At 37.3% G+C, this 20704-nt stretch overlaps 1 protein-coding gene across 1 annotated transcript in view; it reads right to left on the bottom strand.

Annotated features, from left to right (window-relative positions):
- Positions 1–879: 879 nt before the first annotated feature.
- Positions 880–20704, bottom strand: part of MOSMO (modulator of smoothened) — a 63741-nt gene continuing 43916 nt past the window's right edge. The window contains exons 2-3 of the mRNA XM_053894526.1: positions 9031–9243; positions 880–4090 (exon numbers count right to left, since the gene is read on the bottom strand). Coding sequence (XP_053750501.1) covers positions 3906–4090; positions 9031–9243 — 398 coding nt within the window. The 3' untranslated portion in view covers positions 880–3905. The remainder of the gene's footprint in view (positions 4091–9030; positions 9244–20704) is intronic.

Genomic DNA, 20704 nt, shown 5'->3' with positions numbered 1-20704 from the left:
TAGGTAAAACCTCTGTAAGAATTCAACTTCTGAAGTAAAATCTTAAAATCAAAGCTTATTTCAAAGCAATAGAAGCCTTTTTAGTTTCTTTAGTAGACAATTTATTTTGATAAACTTGCTCAATAACAAAAATACAAGTGAAGAAAATTATGTTCATTTTATACAGTTTGTATTAACAATTTGTTTTGAAATTATTAATTGAAAAATGTTATAACCAATTAGAAAACAATTCTTAATAAAATTTGGGGTAATATACAGACCTTGATCACAAACTCTAAAATCTCTTGAGGTGATACAACTAGTTAAGTCCTGTGTAGGGAATGCAACCTACACAGGCCATGTTTTTCCTTCATATATTTTTATCCTTCAAAAATTAGTTCTGAAAGACAGCTTACTGTTTTGAATTGTGAATGTAAATTTAATTTTTAAAAGAAGATCAAAGCAGGTTGATAAAACAGTTACTACAATCAGAGTAACTTGTGGCTAGTAGTCTTTTAATAAAGACAAAATAAATGCAACATGTTCTTCCCATGAAGCCCACGATGCGAAATGATAGCTAAGAGTATATCTAAAGTTAGTTTCCAATACTTTTTCAGGGCCTTTCCTCTAAATCAATAGATTGTATGTCACCAGGACTGTTTATTATTTTACTTAAGAGATTAAACAGTGAATTCACAGAACATCAAGCAGGGATATCAAAGCTTTAGGCAGAAGGGTAAAAACCAATGAAGTGTTTTGGTCATTTAGAACATTAAAAAAAAAAAAAAAAAAAAAAAGAGGAGCCATTCTTCAAAAACAAAACAAATGGAAGAGAAAATAGGATAAGAAGTATAAGAGTCAGAAAAGTTACGTACACACATTAACAACATAGAACATGGATTACCTTTGGGAAAAATCATACTGAAATGTTTGCTTTTAATGAATCCAAGATTTTTCATGTTTACAGATGCTTAGGCATGTTCAATAGGAGCTTCCAAAAATTTCAAACTAATTAAGTCTTGTGCAAATAAAACCTATAAACAGTTTTCAGCAGATTTTACAGTGATGTTCTTAGGTCTGAGAAGAATGCGCACACTCTAAAAACAATGTAACAGACAAAAGTTTGACAAATGATTGCACCATAAAACAGTGTTTTATATACAGTTTACAAGATATGATTTCCTGCTATAAATTAATATCGTACTATGTAGTACTTATTATAGTGATCTTTTTAAAAAGCAACTGCTGACAGTTGTCTATCTTTTCACTTACAGAATTTATAGAATTTTAAATGAATGAATCCATTTCATTGTTTGGTCTGGAAGAGTACAAAGATTTGACTTCACATACTACTTGATGGGACAATCTCAATCCTGGGTTAGAGTGCTGACTGGTTAGAGGGAGGGTTCCCCTATCAGCCCTTTGTGCACTGGACCTCCAAGACAATGAGGAAATTAAAGACATTTAATGGTTTGGGTAATAGATACAAATAAAACCTTACATTTTGTAATCTTATATGCAATACCACTGTAAGTGAAAGAAGTAAACAGTGGGGAAATTCTTAGCAGCTGAGAAACTTTCTCTCCCCATGCTTGTGATCCAGTTAAAAATATTTTGAGAAACTATTTACAATAAAATTCATCTTTTGGAAGAGAAAAGCTCTTAATCATATCATAAATTAATTTGAACCATACTTTGCTAACACTTTATCTCAGTGGTATTAATGGTGACAACCAAAACTTCTCTTCAAAGTGATCCATTTGACTGAGGACCAATCAAATCACAGTGGGAAGTGTAATCCCAAATGTCCATAGAACACATCCAGTGGTTTTCTCAGAATTAACTAGACATGATAATACTTGGGGAAGAATGGTCTCCTTCAGTCATTTCCCAAGACGTTTCTTTAACCCTGGGAAGGAAAGGTGTGACATTCCCCCAGAATACTCAAGGAATGCACCAGAGTGGTGGTTCACCTCTTCTGACTCCTGAGTGAGCTGAACACTGGGGTTTTCTTTCACAATAAAATACTGCTGAGTTAACAGTAAGATATATGAATGTCAAACAAGCCAGTGTGAAACACGTCAGGCTCCTCCATTTTCTTCTTTGAATATCTGAAGAGGCAGCCACATCTCGGAAGTAATCATCTTATAATTTATAATTGAGCTCTTTTGAAAAAACAGTGCATTCATTTCTGTTTGTGTGAAGCATGGACTACACGGGACTCTAACTCTACTGGATAGGGACATCTGGGTTGCCGTTTCACTAAAAAGAAGAAAAACTCAGCTCCATTGCCAAGAAAGAACCTCCTGCCCCACATCTCAAACAGGAGATCGTCATAGTGTTCACCTGGAATAACAACTAAGCACTGATATGAAAGCATGGAAACGTGGAGAAGAGAAATACTGTATTTTAAAACTATTATGGATTCAAGGGTTAGTGGCAATGCTTCTAGGAGAAAACGTAAAGCTGTGGGTTTAGTACAGCCCTTTAAAGGAAATACAAAAATGTTAGCTTCTAGCAAACAAAGGCATATAGCATATAAAGAAAACATTGTATTGCTCAGGTTTTTGGTAAAGGAGATGTGTTAATAATGCATACAGATGAACACAAATTTCACTTTTATAGCAGAGTGAAGTTAGTGTTGTAGATAGCCAAAATATTATGAACTGACATTAGCAGTGAACTTTGTATTTATGTAAAGTTGTGTGCTTGAACACAGAAAATGCATTATTCGTGTAACAGACTAAGCCAGTAGAAAAAGAGAGCCTTTGTACAACAGACAACAGTTGCCAATAATTTAAATAGTGTCAAGATTCCCCAAATTATAACATTTTACATGATCTTACCTTCTACAATCATATACAAATAAATTAACCCTACAAAGAATTTTAGCTTAACTTAAAATTGGACCTAGAAAGGTATGGGATTATTTGTACCTATTACAAAAACCTGTTAAAATCAAGGGCTGCTACAAAGAATGAGGTAAACTGAAGACTCTCTCCACTACGCAGCCTTCAGATAAATGGCTTTTTTTTCTATTGAGTTCTAGGTTTGCACACCACAGTGTTTTGCTAGCAAAGCATTCAGAGTTCTCTTCCAGGAACGGTTTGCATGTGTGTGTATATAAATTTACACACACATACACACACACACACACATATATACACACTGTATACTGCATCAGCAAAATATATATATTATATATATATTTATATAAATATAAGGAATATTTTCCCCACCCACCCACCCCCAACATGTTTCTTAGTGTTTGATTTTTTTGTTTTGTTTTGTTTTGTACACAGAGAATAGGGAATTTCAGGAATTTTACATACATTTTAGCAAACAAGTTTTGATCTATTGGCTTCTTGGTGTAGTAATGCAACAGCAAATCATTCTGGCACCAAAGGCTCATACCATTACAAGGAAGCTGTGAATACTAATTTCTTAGGAGGTGAGGCCAGCCCCACGTGAACTTCTCTTGTAAGCCTCTGGTCCACCATGATTCATAAATACTCAGAGTTTGTTTTTTTTCCTCAATTAATCGTTAGACATTAAAAACGGAACAACAGAGTCACAAAGGGCCACATGCTTTTCATTATAAAGCATTCTCCTTCACTACGTTGCTATCACAGTGCAGACCTGACTGCCTGAATATGCTCAGGAGATTTAGTCAATATTGTCTGTATTTGGTTATGGAAAAGGCTCTCCTTATTTGTTTGTTTGTTTGTTTGTTTTGTTTTTAAATCCAAAGTGCATAGTGAGAACAAATCAAAGCATTTTTTTTTTCCTTTTCGGCATCAGTTTCATCTAAGCATCTTCCTATGAGAGGACTGCTCAGATGCCTTGCCTTTGTCCTCTCCCCTCCAAAAATAAAAAAATAAAATAAAATTAAAAATAATAAAAGAGTTGAGCAAATTAGACATTCATCAGCCTGGTAAACAAACTTTGCCAGCAAATAGAAGTCCTACTATAGTAAAGAAAATTGATAAGACAAAAAGTACGTATGATGACCCAACTACTGTGTTGTTGGGTAATTTATAAGGTTGACCTCCGACTTCATTGATGTAAAATCCTATTGGAAATATTAGGGCAGCCATACAGAAAAGGATCACTGTAAAACAAACCAAAACACAACATTAGTAACATGGTTTGGTGATGAAGAAAACAATGAAAATTTGGCACAAAGGAAGTTTAAAAGAAGAAGGGTTATGGGTTGATAACGTGGTCAAACCTGTTAAAACACGGCGCACTTGTCAAAAGATTTACATATGCTATATATCACATAATATCCACAAAGCCTAACAATTAAATACAGTAAAAGCCTTTTATATAAGTGTTAGGATGATTTTGAATATCAGCATTAAGAAAGGCCTCCAAACCTACTAAGTGCTTACGTAGACTATTCTTTTTTTAACTTTAATTTAAAAAAATCTTAATTTCAGTATATTTAACATACAGTGTTACATTAGTTTCAGGTGTTTGCATAAACTATACTTGACCGTTTAATGTAGTGATTAAGGGCTCTGACTACAATCAGATAGGGGCTATGTTCTGGCTCCACTATTTATAGCTTAGCAATCTTAGGCTTCTGGTTTCCTTTTAAAAATGGGGTAAATACCAGAAGGATAAACAAAACAATGTCAAGTCCCTGGCATGGTGCCAGGTTGACAGTATGTGCTGAATAAATGTTGCATATTATGATCATCATAGTTACTATCCTGTTAATTCTCAGCTCCTCTCGGTATTAGAAGTGGAGAAAAGGTACACACAAATATAGTACCATTTATCTTAATGATTTAAAATCATGTAGTGGAAAGAATCTCAGCCTTCTGAGATGATTAGCAAACTCTCTCATTATCTCTCATTATGGACAATATTAGAAAAAAATAAAATCTCTCTCAGGTTTCTGAGTACACAGAGGTTAAAGTGGGACAGGAGGACACTCTTTGAGTTTTGTATACAAACACAATGAAATACTGTATATTAGTTGCTAAAATGTTTCTAGAAAGGTATCAGAAAACCCAGTATCTGGGTAGAGTTCCACAGCCCTCTATTTCAGCAAACAGCTTGCTCCCCTGGGCTACCAAAGAAACACTCTTCTTAGCGAACACAAATTACCTATTGATAGGCTAGCTTTTTCAAGGAAATATTTTATGCTTTTTGAAAGCACATTAGTCAAATATTCACAGTCATTCAAATTTCTTTGGAGGCAGAAACATTTTTTTCAGTGTAATGTGAACATAGGTTACTATACTCACTGCATGTGAAGGGTTTGAAGCTCTCCATCATTAACCAAATGAGAAACTTTTTCCAAGTTAAACATAACTTTTTTCTGTATCAGGAATACAGAGTCCTGGATAAACATACCAGCCAACACTTGTCCTAAATTATTTCTGTGTTAAGCAATCAACAAATTTAATAGGTGAGTCCTTAAAAAACCAATTAGGAATCTTTTCCTGGAAGAAATACCTCTAGGGTAATATCCAAGGTATTAAGAAGTAACATTTTCTTAATTAATACACTAGTTTAAGGAACACTTCAGCATTCTGTTTGCTTTGCACCACTTAGGTGGATTATTTTATATTATATAGACAGACATAGAGACTATTTCTTTTTGGGCCAATGAACCACACCAAATAATGTTACATAAGTGAATTTGTATTCTTTCAGATGCCTACTACAGGACAAGTGAAAGAGTCAAGTATTAGGTTTTCTGGCCTTTCTGTTGTATAGTCAGCAGGAAAGACTATTAGTACTGTCAATGCCAGTTATCAGTGTCATCTGTCACCAATTTCTAATGGTTCTTCTGCCTTAATATGGTTTGGTAAGTAAAACGAAATCACAATCTACATATGTATACACAAACTAATAGAATAACAATGGGATAAAGTTGTTGTTTTAAAAACAACTTGTTTCTTAATGTTGACTAATCTAATCTCAAGAAACGAATAATTTAGAAGTGCTTTAGAGATACACAGATATTACAATTGTTCATTCTGTTAATGTGCCAACTTCATTCTTATCCTTTTCTATTTTCTACTATAAAATAAAAGCTATCTTTTACAATGGAGTAATCATTTAATGACTATATTTAGAGTTTAATATTTTACAATAGTTAAATATTTTCTAAGTTAGTTACAAAAAGCTTAATGAGATGTTAAGGAAGCAATAAACTATTCCATCTAATCTTGGTTTTTAATCCAAAGAATTAGGTTCTCTATACTTCTGGGAAGATTTAATGTAGGTGGATGAGTTTTCTTTTCTTTTTTCTTTTAACTTTTAACATTTATTTATATTTGAGAGAGAGACAGAACATGAGCAAGGGAGGGGCAGAGAGAGGGGGAGACACAGAATTCGAAGCAGGCTCCAGGCTCTGAGCTGTCAGCACAGAGCCCGATGTGGGGCTTGAACCCACGAACTGTGAGATCATGACCTGAGCCAAAGTCGGATGCTCAACTGACTGAGACACCCGGGTGCCCCAGGATGAGTTTTCTTTTAAGCTATTGGGACCTGTGAAGTTACTTTAGATCTTAAAATATTATTAATGTGGGGGTGCCTGGGTGGCTCAGTTGGTTAAGTGTTTGGCTCTTGATTTTGGCTCAGGTCACGATCTCAGTTTCGTGAGTTCAAGCCCTGCGTCAGGCTTTGAGTTGACAGCATGGGGCCTGCTTGGGATTCTCCCTCCATCTTTGCCTCTCTCTCTCTCAATCTCTCCCCCAAAATAAATAAACTTAAAAAAAAATTATTAATGCTGATAATACCTATCAACTTTTGACAATTAAATTTTGGGTTCTAAATAAGCCTGTAAAGACAATAGCTTCAAATCTTCCATGGCACAGATTTCTTGGTGGTGAGAGCTAGATATTGGGTGTATTGGGAGATGAGAATGTAAATTACAGTGGCAGAGGAAAGGATAAGGGGTCAGACTTGAAGAAAAACACACATCTTTGTTACCCTTGCTCTCAGAGGCAAGCTGCATCACATGCGGCTCTCCTCTGACAGTTCCCCACTGTGTAAACCTATCAGAAAATGTTACCCTGACATTCTGACCAAAACTGTAATTTAAGTGGAATAGAAATATATAAAATAGAGATAAAGTACATTTTCAAAGGCTGAGTGGAAACACCAGGGGGAGCTCAATCTCTCTCAAGACTGCCACCCCAGCAGACTAGCTCTGTTAACAAAAACAACCTGTTGAAGGAAGCACACAAGAGTAATGCAGCTTTGTGCTGGCTTAGATGACGTTAACTAGGAGATATTGTTGAGCTGAAAAACCAAGGTACAGAACAGTATAAACAGAATATTATTTATAGAACATTCACACATATACATATACGTTTCTATCCACAGGGCACCTCTGGTAGGCAATCCCAGAAACTGGTAACAATGGTTGCTTCCAGCAAAGAGGTATTGAGTAGCTAGGTGATGGAGCCACAAGTAAGACTTACTTTTCACCTAGTGACCCTTTCTTAGGCTTTGAATTATGTACCATATGCACATATTCTTTTTAAAAGTTAAAAATCCATAAACTAAATACTCCTTCTTTGATTTTATTTTACTTCTTAAAGAATGAATTCTACCTGATAAGTAATTGTATCTGTGAGTAACAATTCTCTTTAAATTCTTCATCAATACCCTTTAATTTAGCAGCACTGTCTCTACAACTGCCTGTGGACCCTACTATACAGAAAAGAATGGTCTCAGGAGGTCTGTTTGACCTCAAACAGGTCCTCAACTTGTTTCACATTTCTTAATAAGAAGGAAGACTTTTTTAGTCAAAGGCAACTTGATCTAAGTTTTAAAACTAAGGGAGATATGTAGACAAAAATAAAACAGAGCCAGAAACATACACATTAAAGCGTTTCACAGAGAGATGGGGAGAAATGGAGACTCATGAACTAATGTTCCTATGTTAGGGTCTTTAAGGATAAAATGAGTTCTAATCTAACACTAATGGGGAGACATGGGATTGTGTTTTACCCCTACCATACAAGTTCTAAATGAAAATATCAAGTGAAAGTAAGCTGTATTATAATATTCATTTTTTAAAGCTTATGCAAACCTGAGATAATTATAAGGCATTGAATTAGATGTTAAACCCCATGGTATTTGGCATAAGTACCGTTAGTTATCCTGTTCTTTATATAACTTTAACTTTTATTAAAGTTAAAAAGCCTAAGAATATTACAATATAAATACATTTCCATTGCCATTTTGGGCCAGATAAGTCTTTGTTGTGGGGAGTGTCCCTCACATTTGTAGGATGTTTTACCCTATCCCTGGCCTCTTATCAAGATATCAGTAGGATCCCCTTCACTGTGACAATCAAAAATGTTTCCAGACGTTGACAAATGTCCTCTCCCTCTGGGGGAAGGGGAACAAAATTACTTTACAGAGAAAGAAACAAGAAGGCAAAATTACAGAGATATCTTTCCTTTGTGCATTTTTGCTGCTTTTAATTTGGGAAAAGCCAGTGATGTGTTGGGAAATTAAAGCAATCTTGCAAAGTACAAGAGAATGTATAATATATATCATACCATGGGACATAGCTTAATGGAGTAAGAAATGTTGATGAATAATTATCAAACAACCATATGTGTTGATTTTTCAATGGTCCCACAACAACTCATAGCAGAAACTCAAATTAATGATACTGAAAAGTAAATCACCACCTTAATCTAATTTATACTTCTGTATATTCTCTTCTAGATTTATCTTTATTTGGTAGAGGATGCCAATACCTTTAAGAAGAGTAAAAGACTTGGGCTAGGGGTAGCTCTGAGCCACAGACCTGGAACACTTATGTTACAATGTGAGCAAAAATAAAATTCATTAAGATAGCATTTTATACAAAGAATTAAGGTTTCGGACGTCTTGGTCTTGTGGTGAGAATCCTGAAGAACTGACGGGGCTGCGCAGAGTCTATATGATGGCCAGACTGGGGGTGCTCTTTGATGATTACGGAGTCCTTATTACTGATTCTGGATTATCTTCATTAAACTACCAGAGTGCGCGCCTTCTAGACAAATTTGGTGAGCACAGGTTACTTACTTCCAGTGAAGGCTATCCATCGAGCATATTTTGTAGCTTCTCTTCGCCAGTGGGAAGCCACCAGCAAACCACATGTGACAGTCAATGAAATGATTCCCATGATGATAAAAAACAGTGTGGTGACCCACTCTGGGGGAAGCCGAGGTGGGATGCACGTCCGGTCTCGTCCATGGATTGTCTGACACTGTCGCACAAGGCCCACAGTGAGTGCTCCTGGGGAGATGCAAAAAGGTGGGAACACTTGAGTGGGTTTGTCATTCCAGGGAATATTCCCCACCAACACCCCTTGAGTCATCTTATTTCTGTGTGGATCGCTCAGGCATTTATTTCACCGAGTCTTATTATTCAGCATTCTGCAATTCACAACGTAGTCATACTTAACATACAAAATGAACTTAAAAAAAAAAAATCACAAAACCACAAGAGGCAGTTCTTTCAGTCACTCATTGAACAAGTACTTTTCGGAGTACTTGTGTCAGGCAATGTTCTGGGCTCTAGCGAAGTAACAACAAACAAGAAAGATGAGGCTCCTGCTCTTGTTGAACTTACATACTAGCAGAAAGAAGTGGAACTTTTCTACTCTCAGATCCAAGACCCAATGTACATTATCTGATTTTGGATGGAGAAAAACACTTTTCAGGAAAATGAAGGCAAACTTGAAATATCTAATCATAATATAGAGATAAAATTAAATAATGGATTAAATATTAGAACATATTTTATTAAAGTTAAAAAGCCTAAGAATATTATAATATAAATACCTTTCCATTAAGTTCAAGAAAAAGTTGGGAAAACTGGTAGGTCCTCCCCCATTTGGTAAGTTCAACAATTTGTACAACATACAATTATTCAGATTGCTAAACCATTACCAGCATGCTTCAGCAGAGGAGCAAAGGCATTAATGGAAACTTTTCAAAGGCCCCCTCTCTCATTTAAATAACATGAAAGTGATTTTTGTAAAACATCACGTGCTATTTTTACATAAACATGTTCTTATGTCAAACCCAAGGAACCCCTCTATCAAATTTAGGGTGAACTGATTTATAGAAACCTAGATATGGAAGGCAAAAGTATTTATTTTATTCTCTTCCTCATTAAGAAGGACAATTAAAATGTTACTTTTGAGTGAAAACTTCTTGTTTCTCCCTTTAAGAGCATCTACAAATGGGAAAACTGTTGTCTAAAACACAAGAAAATAAATTCCTGTAACTACTGAAAACATAATAGATTTCTGCATCTTTTTTTGGTCTTAATTATTTTCTCAATTTGAGCAAAAACATTAACACCACCACCACCAAAAACACATTAACCTCAAAATCATAGCACTTGCCACAAACAAGTGCCTTTTTTGAGGACAGTCAGTAAAATTCCTAGAGACATTATGGGAAGCTGCCTTGGTGGGAAAGATAGACCAGAGCTGGACATGAGGATATAGATGCACGTGTAGGTGGATGGGGCTGCTGGAGGGGGGGCAAGAGGGGGGGGGGAGGAGGGAGGCGGGGAGGGAGGGAGGGGGAGAGAGAGAGAGATGGAGGGGGAGAGAGAGAGAGAGGGAGAGAGGGAGAGGGAGAGAAGGACAGAGGGAGAGAGAGAGGCAGGCTATTAAGCAGGCTGCATGCTCAGTGTGGAGTCTGACTCGGGGCTCAATCCCACGACCCCGGGTCACAACCTGAGCCAACTGGAGACGAAATCAAGAGTCAGACACTCAACTGACTGAGCCACCCGGCGCCCCTGCAACCTGTGTTTTGCCACTGATATATTTTTAGAAATAAACCAAAGTGTTCAAAGAAAATGAAGCGAAAAATCAGTTTTCTGAAAACTGAGTTGTAGTCCCCCGTACCCTCAATGCTAATTCTGACTATAACTCTTTTGGTAGAGTGGAAGAAGAGCACTCAAAGAAGCTGTACCCTTTTCTGTCAAATCATCCAATAATTAGGCCCATCTTGTGATCTCCACATAGGTAAACAGCATTATAATTTGGGATTGTCTCCGGCAGAATGGAGACATATGGGGGTTGGGAGGGGAATAGAAAGTGAGCAAACCTTTATAATAATTCCACACACTATCCTTTCTAGGTGCTGCTTGGAGCTCAGTGACTTAGTAGGTCTAAGAGAAGTAAATCAGTTAAAAGTTTTTGACACTTAATTGCTAACCTTGAAATTGCTTGAACCAGAAAAAGGGAGAGCATAGGGTGAGTAGGTACCAGGAAGTTGCGTAATTGTTTTTAAATCGAAACCGTAAAAAGTTTCGTTGAAAAGAAAACTTGAGGTAGATAGAGCTTGTCTTATGATAAAGCATTTTATTATAATTTTGGAAATAAAGAAGGGATTCACAGAATGCTCAAGAATGAACAGGAAACTACTCTTGATCATTCAGCAAAAGACTTCTAACAAATTACCCTTTATAGTCACTATCCCATTTATAAAACTGTAATTGCTCTAAGAATAGACAACAGGCAATGAAAAATCCTCTGACAAAATCCAATAATGTGGATTCTGATTACAGCAGTAACTTTCTTCACAACTTAATTTAAAATACCAAGAAAGTTTTATTGGTAACACTATATAACTAATGGACTTAGATTTACATTTGATAATTACTTGTTGCTGACAAATATTTAAAATTGTAGGTAGGTCCAGTAACTAAACTGTCTTTCCTTCAAAATATTTCTGAGTATTCTTATGCTACCTCTTACCTCCCGTTTATAGATATGGCAAAGAGCATTAGGGCTCAAATTCAATGTAACTTCCTGTGCCTGTAGATTGTTAAGCTTTCTGAGGGGGACTGCTCTTGCTTCTACTGACTGGCATACCACATCAAATGACTACAAACAGAACAAGTAAGACAATGAAAATGAGAGCTGTCCCTGCTACAAACCAAATGGAAATAATCTGACACATGTTCAGTTTTAAAAGCAGTTATACTCCTATATTTACAAAGGTCCTTACTACCACACATCAAGACCAAATACTCAGCAGCTACTTTCTGGAAGAAAAGAATGCTAAAGCTAGCTGAGATATGCTGTATGTAAGAACATCAATTCACAAAAATTTTATTGAATGTCTATGTGCCCAGCATTGTTGTATGGTCAAAGATTCTAAAAACCAATACTCTGTCACACTTTTAGTGAAAATAGACTTTCCTTAAATAAATTATAGGAGGGCTAGTACAAAGAGTCGACATTGCTGCTATAATTCTTTCTCTTGAGTAAGACTCTAGGTCAACATAACTTCTATCATAGTCACATATTTTCCATAAAATGTCTGGGGAGAGGGATCTGCAAAGGTTAACTGTGCTGCTGCTATTACATCTTGTAAATTCAGGTACTGTTGTGCCCAAACTCACACCAGGTCTTTAAATTTCATCTTTTACCTCAAAGAATTATCTCCTGTTTGTAGATTCAAATCCACCTCTCATGTTGACTAGCCAAGACCTTTTACATCCTCCAAATTCTCTGGGCACATTTAGTCTGTATCACACAATCATGCACTTGATTTTAAGGTAGCTTCTTTTTTACCTCAAACAGAAAATGGGCCTTTCAGGAGAGAACTGAACCTTCTACTTCATTGGAAACCCCCCGGAATGGCCTGTAGCAGTGGGCACAAAGCAGGACTTAATAAGCATTTGGTGAGCTTGAAAGAATTAAAAACAAGCTAAAGTTAAAATCATGCAGGATTAAATAGGTTCTTCTGTAGACCTTGTCTTGCTCAATGTGATTTCCTAAGGCACACTAATTAATAATTAACCACAAGCTCAGCCATTCACTAATTTTTGTTTTATCCAATAGGTCCTTTGCTTCTTTAAGGGGCCTGTAATTCTATTTCCCAAACAGCCAATCCATCTTTACCCTGCAGCTGTCTCCTAGGTAACCAATCCAGCCAAATAAAAGACTTGCACACAATAGGAAAAAGGAAACCAAACAGGAACTACAGCATCCCACATGCAGTTCAGTAGCTCACCTGTGTATCACTACACGCAAAAGGAAGTCATAATGAGTTTTACCCTGCTGCGTGGGGTATCTTAATTCAAGAGGCTTTTGACTCTCCGATATCTATAGATCCAGACACTGTTGAAATGATTTAGCACAGCCAGTCTGAGCATGTCTGTTGTCACAAAGAGGGTCATTATAAGGCATGTCATCCCTACAAGGAAAAGCTGTGTCACAGAAAACCGGACACACAGGCCTTGAAAAGCAGAGAGGCACACAAACCCAACAGAGTCTGTCAGAGCTAATCATGTCCAGTAAATGCTTGCCAACCTGGCCACAGAGAGCAGTGAGATGACATGGTTTCGGAGAGAAGTCAGGTGTTAATAGTATTGAGGATCCCTTGTATATTCACTTTTCCCCTGCTGTTTTCATGATGTCTTTGGGTTTTGACTATGATGTGTCAGGGTTTGGATTACTTAGAGTCTATCCTACTTGGAATTCGCTGAGATTCTTCAACGTGCAGATTTAAATTTTTCATCAAATTTAGAGAGATGTCAGCCATTATTTCTTCACATATTCTTTCCGCCTCCTCCTTTCTTCTCTTTCTGGGACTCCCATTACGTGTATGCTGGAAGACCTGATAATGTCCCATTAGTCTCTCAATTGCTCAGTTCATTTTTTATTATTTTTTCCTTCTGCTTCTTGGATTAAATCATTTCAACTGACTCATCTTCAAATTTGCTGATGCAAATTTGCCAGTTTTTCATTTCAGTTATTGTACTTTTCAACTCCAGAATTTCTGTTTTCTTTTTATAATTTCCATCTTTTTGTTACATATTCTCTGAGACTTTTTTTTTTTAGTTTTTAAAAAATATTTATTTTTGAAAGAGAGACAGAGTGTGAGCAGGGGAGGAGCAGAGAGAGGGAGACACATAATATGTATGAAGCATATTATAAGGATAAGCATATATAAGCTCTAGGCCCTGAGCTGTCAGCACAGAGCCCGATGTGGGGCTCGAACTCATGAACTGTGAGATCATGACCTGAGCCAAAGTCAGACGCTCAACTGACTGAGCCACCCAGGCGTCCCGTGACATTGTTTTCTTACTTTAAGTCTTTATACATGAGTTCCTTTATTTTTTGGAATATACTTACAACAGCTGATTTAAACTTTTTGTCTAGTGAGCTTCCTCAGGGACAGGGTCCATTCTTTGCTTTTATTTTTCTTGTGTATAGAGGCCATACTTCCCTGTTTGTATGTCTTGTAATTTTTAGTTGAAAACTGAAAATTAAAAATATTACAATATGACAACTATAGAAATCAAATCCTCCCTCCCCTAGGGTTTGCTGTTGGTACTATTTGTTTACCGACTTTCCTGGAATAGTTCTGTAAAGTTTGGATTCATTGTTGTGTGTGGCCTCTGAAGTCTTTTCCATTAGCTTAGTAGTCAACTAGTGGTTGGAATTAGATTTCTTTAAATGCCTCAAATCAATGTATCTTTCAGCCTCTACTGTGTCTGTTGTGGAACATTTTCAAAGCTCCAACAGGCAATTTACAACTCTGCCTTAGTATTCCTTTCATGCTAGCATGGAGCCTCAAGATTAGCTAGAGGCAAGAGATTAATTAAGGTCTTCATAGGTCTTTCCTGTGTATGTGAGAAGCTCTAAATACGTATATAGTCTAGATTCCTAGGAGTTTCTCAAAGACTTCTCTGGACATCCTGTTCCCTGGTTTTTCCTTCATGTTGTTCATTAGCCTTTAGTTAGTGTCAAAGATAGTATCACCTCAGCTACCTGCAACTTTAAACAACTGCTGTTGATTGTTTTCAAGAAGTGCCCTGAGGGTAGGGCAGTGAGCTCTGAATCTGGTCAAATAAAGGCAAGCCCTGAGGAGATTCTCCTAGAGCTGGCATTACATAGTATCAATCTCTGAGCATGGAGCTTTAAGGAGCACCAGACCCTCTGGCCATTTCAAGTGGTTGCTGAGCCCCTGGTTTACAGGCTACCAAACTTGCATGGCTATTGACTTTCCAGGGTACTGCATAGCAGGGAGAGGGGGGTGTGATTAGCACAATTTAAACTGCCACAAAGCTTGCTCTTCTTACCAAGATTCAGGGGATTCTCTTAAATCAATGCTCCTCGGATTGTTGTAAGCCTATAGTTAAATTCTAGAGTTCTGAAAAAGTTGACCTGAGAATTTTTGCCAGTGTTTTCACTGCATTTATCGAGGAGCAGATTTTCTGAAGTCCCTACTCCACTATCACAGAAGTTAAAGCCACAGGTCACAATCTGAATCTCTGCTTTGACACACTTGGGTAAATCCCTTAACTTTCCTAAGCTTGTTTCAGCAGCAAATTAATATGACTTAACATTTAGATTTCTGTCAGAAATAAATAAGATGATGAGATAATACTTGTAAAACAACTGGAACTGTAAGCACTGAATAGCGATTGTTTTTCAGGGAAGTAAATTAGGTATTTTTGTTTTAGTTAAAACATACACACACAGGGCAGTAGACACAATAATTTAACACAAGAGTGCACTCATGAAACTCATATTCCAAAATAAAAGGGCTGACATCTGATGGTTGCTATGGCTGCTAGTCATAAAAAGTAGTCAGGACAACACTCTCCTGCCCAACTACTTTAGTATATCATTCAGGTTGAAGATTAAGCACAAGGCAAGTTCAGACCTGCTGAATAAAAACTCTGGGGGCAGATTTTATAGGAGTAGCAAGCTGGGAACATTGGGATTGAGAAAGTGTTGCTAACAGAATGAAATTACAATATGTTGTGTTGGGTAGCAAATAAATAAAAAACAGTCATTAATCTTCCTTTTTTAGTTTGACTTTCTTTTCTCTTAAACTCCACTGGCTGTTCTATCTCTACTTAAATATATATGTTACCAGCTGTTTGTAAGTAGGACTGTGGTTCAGAGGTCATATCTCATTTTGAAATCGACTAAATCGGGGCACTGGGGTGGCTCATTCGGTTAAGCATCCAACTTCCACCCAGGTCATGATCCCGTGCTTCATAGGTTCGAGCCCTGCATTGGGTTCTGTGCTGACAGCCCAGAGATTGGAGCCTGCTTCAGATTCTATGTCTCCCTCTCTCTCTGCTTGTACTCTGTCTCCCAAAAATAAACATTAAAAAAAAATTTTAGATCAACTATATCATACCCTATGCCATTCTCTCATTGTAACTTATTCTATTAGCTCTTGCTCCATAAACTCGGCCTTGAGTCTAATCCTATAAATACATTAAACATAAACTAGCAGTTAAACTCTATTTTAAAATCTGCCTTACTGACAAGTACAATATGGTACCAGAATCTGTCCTATTACAATCCCAATCACTGAAGCTCTTAACATAATATGAAGTCATTAAAGAAAAGCCCACCACAATGTTTAAATTGTCTATACAATGTATAAAAAATACGTGGAACGGTATCTGTCACATGGCTAAGAGTGGCCTACTCTGAGTAGGATTAGAGGGTGGAGTAGGGTTGAGAACCGTCATACTTTTCACTGTCTTATCTGAGTGTACATTGATACAATTCTGTCCTTTAAAAAATATGCATTCATTTTATATTTTAAAATTCTAAAATGTGTAGAGTGTTACATATTAAATGTAAATAAAATGTACTAACTGCACATATACTGCACACTGTGAAATCTTTCAATCACTTATGATTTTAAGCACATGCTCTGGATCTAAAAGAAACTAGAGAATGCCAAAGAAATGAAAGTAAATCAGGTAGAGAACTAAAATGGGATTTAAATGACCGCATTTACATTTTCTCTTCCATTTCAACTAGACTATCATGACAAACTGCCATGGAGGAATGCAACAGATCATATTGTTTCCTTCCTGACTGATGTGGCAGAACAAACCCAAAACAAGTTTAACATTCATTTCACTTAATGAATAGTCTCCATGTTTTACATGTAGAAGTGAACTGCTTTAAGGGAGATTATACTGGTAAAGGGAATACAATCAAACAAATTTGGTAGGCCAAATAGTTTTTGTGGGCAGAAAACTGCTGCAGAATTATTTACAAAAGTTTTTTTTAAATGTTTCATTCATTCATTCATTCATTCATTCATTCATTTTGAGAGAGGGAGAGAGAGGATCCAAGAGGGCTCTGCGCTGGTAGCAGAAAGCCCGAGGCAGGGTTCCAACCATGAGATCATGACCTAAGCCGAAGTTAGATATATAACTCCACCCAGGCACCCCATATTTACAAAAGTATTTTTTTTTTTTTTTTTAGAATATGCTTGTCTAGCTCAACATGTTGTATATATATATATTTTTTTAACATTTATTTATTTTTGAGACAGAGAGAGACAGAGCATGAACGGGGGAGGGGCAGAGAGAGAGGGAGACACAGAATCGGAAGCAGTCTCCAGGCTCTGAGACATCAGCACAGAGCCCTACGCGGGGCTCGAACTCACGGACCGCGAGATCGTGACCTGAGCCTAAGCCAGACGCTCAACTGACTGAGCCACCCAGGCGCCCCTACAAAAGTATTTTAATCAAAGGGCTGAACGTTAAAAACTCTACAGCCTTCAATCACAGAAAGGTTAGTCTGTGGACAATGATCAAGAAGTAAACAAGCAATACAGCAGACAAGAATGGCTCTCAATCATGCAAGATTCCTGGCCAAAAGGAGCCATAAAATTAGGGAATTTAGAACTAGAAGGGCTCTCAGAGATCATGAATCCTAATCTCCTGAAGTTAGAGTTTGATGGATACGGAGGCCCAGAGGAATGAAGTGATAAGTCCAAGGGACACAAAGTGACTAGCAGTGCCAAAACTGAAACTCAGGTTTTTGTTTTTTTTTTAAAAATGTTTATTTATTTTTGACAGAGAGAGAGAGCATGAGCGGGAGACGGGCAGAGAGAGAGGGAGACAGAATCAGAACCAGGCTCCAGGCTCCAAGCTGTCAGCCCAGAGCCTGATGCGGGGCTCAAACTCCCAAACTGCAAGATCATGACCTGAGCCGAAGTCGGACGCTCAACCGACTGAGCCACCCAGGAGCCCCTGAAACTCAGGTTTTTAATTAACCACTCCTAAACTATTCCTACCATGTGATGCTGACTTCCTGAACACTATTCACTAAGAAAAGAATGAATAGTATTCCTAAAAATACCATCAGAAACCTTTAGATTTATATCAGAGCAGACTTAATTACAACTTTGTAAGCACAATGACAGTGAGTCTAAGAGGAACCTTCACAGGAGGTCAATACAAAGTGGGAGACGATATTTTTGTCGGTTCATAGGAGTAACTCCCACACCCACATTTCTCATAAATGTTCAAGGAATATGCCAGTCCCAGCTCATCCTTAAAGATATATCCCAATTTCTTTGTCTCAACAAAAAGATTCCCTGCTTTAGGCCCTTATCCTATCGCCAAGGAAAGTTTTGGTTATTTAAAAAAGTTTTTTTAATGTTTAATTTGTGTGTGTGTGTACACGTGTGTGTGTGTGTGTGTGAGAGAGAGAGAGAGAGAGAGAGAGAGAGAGCGCGTGCGCTGTGAGCGTGTGCAAGCGGGGGAGGGGTAGACAGAGAGGGAGACAGAGATCTGATACAGGCTCCATGTGATAGCTGGACATGGGGCTTGAACCCATGAACCGTGAGATTATGACTGAGCCGAAGTCGGATGCTCAATCAATTGAGCCACCCAGGTGACCCAAACTTTTTGGTTAAATTCTACTCTCAAATATTACAATAAACACTGATATCACTGATATTTGTCTTATTTATTTGCATAATACAGAAAATGTGCACCACCACCTTCTTAGAAAGGAATTTGTAGGGTACGTCACAATAAATAAATAACTTTGTTGAGGGTATAGCAAAGGTTCCATTGTATGACTTCCAGGTCTGTCAAAATAACTTCTTTTTCCAACTAGTTGATATCTCAATATTAAATAATTCAACATCATTTAATAAATTATACTCCCTCAATTTACATAAGTAAAATAATTCTGATATTAAATCAAGTTCTAAACTATTTAATCATATTGTCCACTGACCTAACTAGGAGACGTCATATCACAGTGATTGGAATTCAGGCTCTGGATTGAGATTCCAGGCCCATCCCTTACTGGTCGTGAGATTTTAGCCAAGTTATTTAATCTCTGTGTGCCTCAGTTTCCTCAACTATTAATGAGGAAAACAACAAAATGACTTCATAGTGCTGTATCGCTTACAAGGGGGAATATGTGTAAAGCACTCAGAACAAATGCCTGATACAGAGTAAGAAGTTGGTAAATGTTAAATATTATTGATATATTGCTATTTCACTATAAGTATATACTTTAAGAAATGAAACAATCTGTGGGATTCCACATTCCTTCTAAATTTATTGTTCTCTCATAGTACCTTTCAGTTCCTTGCTTTCTTGGGTGTAAGATGAAGACATCATAAATAAGTGTTCAATTTATGTAGATCTATTGATCTACATAATTATTAAAAACAAATCACAGCTGAAAAAGTTTAGAGTCCTGAAAATGCAAAGAAAGTGAGTTTAACACAGAGATGATTTTTCTGTGTTTATTCTGTGCTGTTAGCATGGTCCCTCAATTATAAAAGAGGATGGATTTAAGAGTGGAGAGCTTTAGAAAAAGACAAAAGTTCCAATTCTGACGGCTGCTCTTCTATTTAAGCTTTAAGAGGAGTTTGTGTTCTCAATGTAGTTATATTTGGCTTCAGATTGAAAATGTAAAGTAGTATCTCCCTCAGTTTCACTACCTAAGCTTTCACAGAAATACATAAATAAAACATCAATCCCCCATTAATTAGCTTACATTTGTGGTAGCTGTAAACTCCTAAGCAAAGACATGGTGGTCTACGGAAACCATACATTAGAGAAAGTCTCAGCTGAATTTGTGAGGCCTGGAACTACACCATGAGATATTCCTGACTTTTCTGTCCAAGTCTGGGAGGCATGGTGCACTAGGCCAAGCTTTCATTAATTCAGCAAATAGTGAGCACATGCTCTGTGCAATACAATGTGGGAAGTGTGAAGAGAAACACAGATATGAACCTTGTATTTCCAGAGGTTATAATATATACAGAGAGTTAAGATGAACACTTAAAGAAAATGAAAAAGCACAATTATGAGGTCACTGAACATATATATTGGTCTCTACCTCTGAGCCCCTAAAATCCTTATAATTTCCAAAGTGATAAGAACACCAGGACCATCTCCCGTTTTTATATTGGCCTTTGTTCCTGACACAGGTCTCCTGAAACCTTTGTAATTTCCTGGGTGATGGGAGTCTTTTTTCTAATGAGGCAACTGGGGAGGGGGGCAGCGGGGTGCACTCCTGGAAGAGGCCTGGTCAAGGGAAACACAAAGCAGTGACTAGAAGCTTGTAAATTTCAGTCCCGCCCCCCATTCTCCTGAGAAAAGAGATGAAAATGGAGTTAGTGATCAATCATGTCTACAAGATGAAGCCTCCATAAAATCTCAGAGGTACAGGGTATGGAGAGCTTCCGGGTTGGTACTGGGAGATGAGCATTCCCAGAGAGATCATGGAAGCTCCGCAGCCCTTCCCACATTCCTTGCCCTATGCATCTCTTCCATCTTATGTTCATCTATATCCTTTATCATATCTTTTTACCATAAACTGGTAAGTGAAAGTGTTTCCCTAAGTTCTGTGAGCCGCTCTAGCAAACTAACTGAACCCAAGGAGGGGGTCATTGGAACCTCCAATTTATAGCCAAGCACAGGTGAG

The sequence above is a fragment of the Panthera pardus genome, unplaced genomic scaffold (assembly GCF_024362965.1).
Source record: "Panthera pardus isolate Hobbes unplaced genomic scaffold, ASM2436296v1 HiC_scaffold_5, whole genome shotgun sequence".
Taxonomy (NCBI): Eukaryota; Metazoa; Chordata; class Mammalia; order Carnivora; family Felidae; genus Panthera; species Panthera pardus.
Note: the sequence above shows the minus strand (reverse complement) of the source record. Positions and strands in the feature narration are given on the sequence as shown.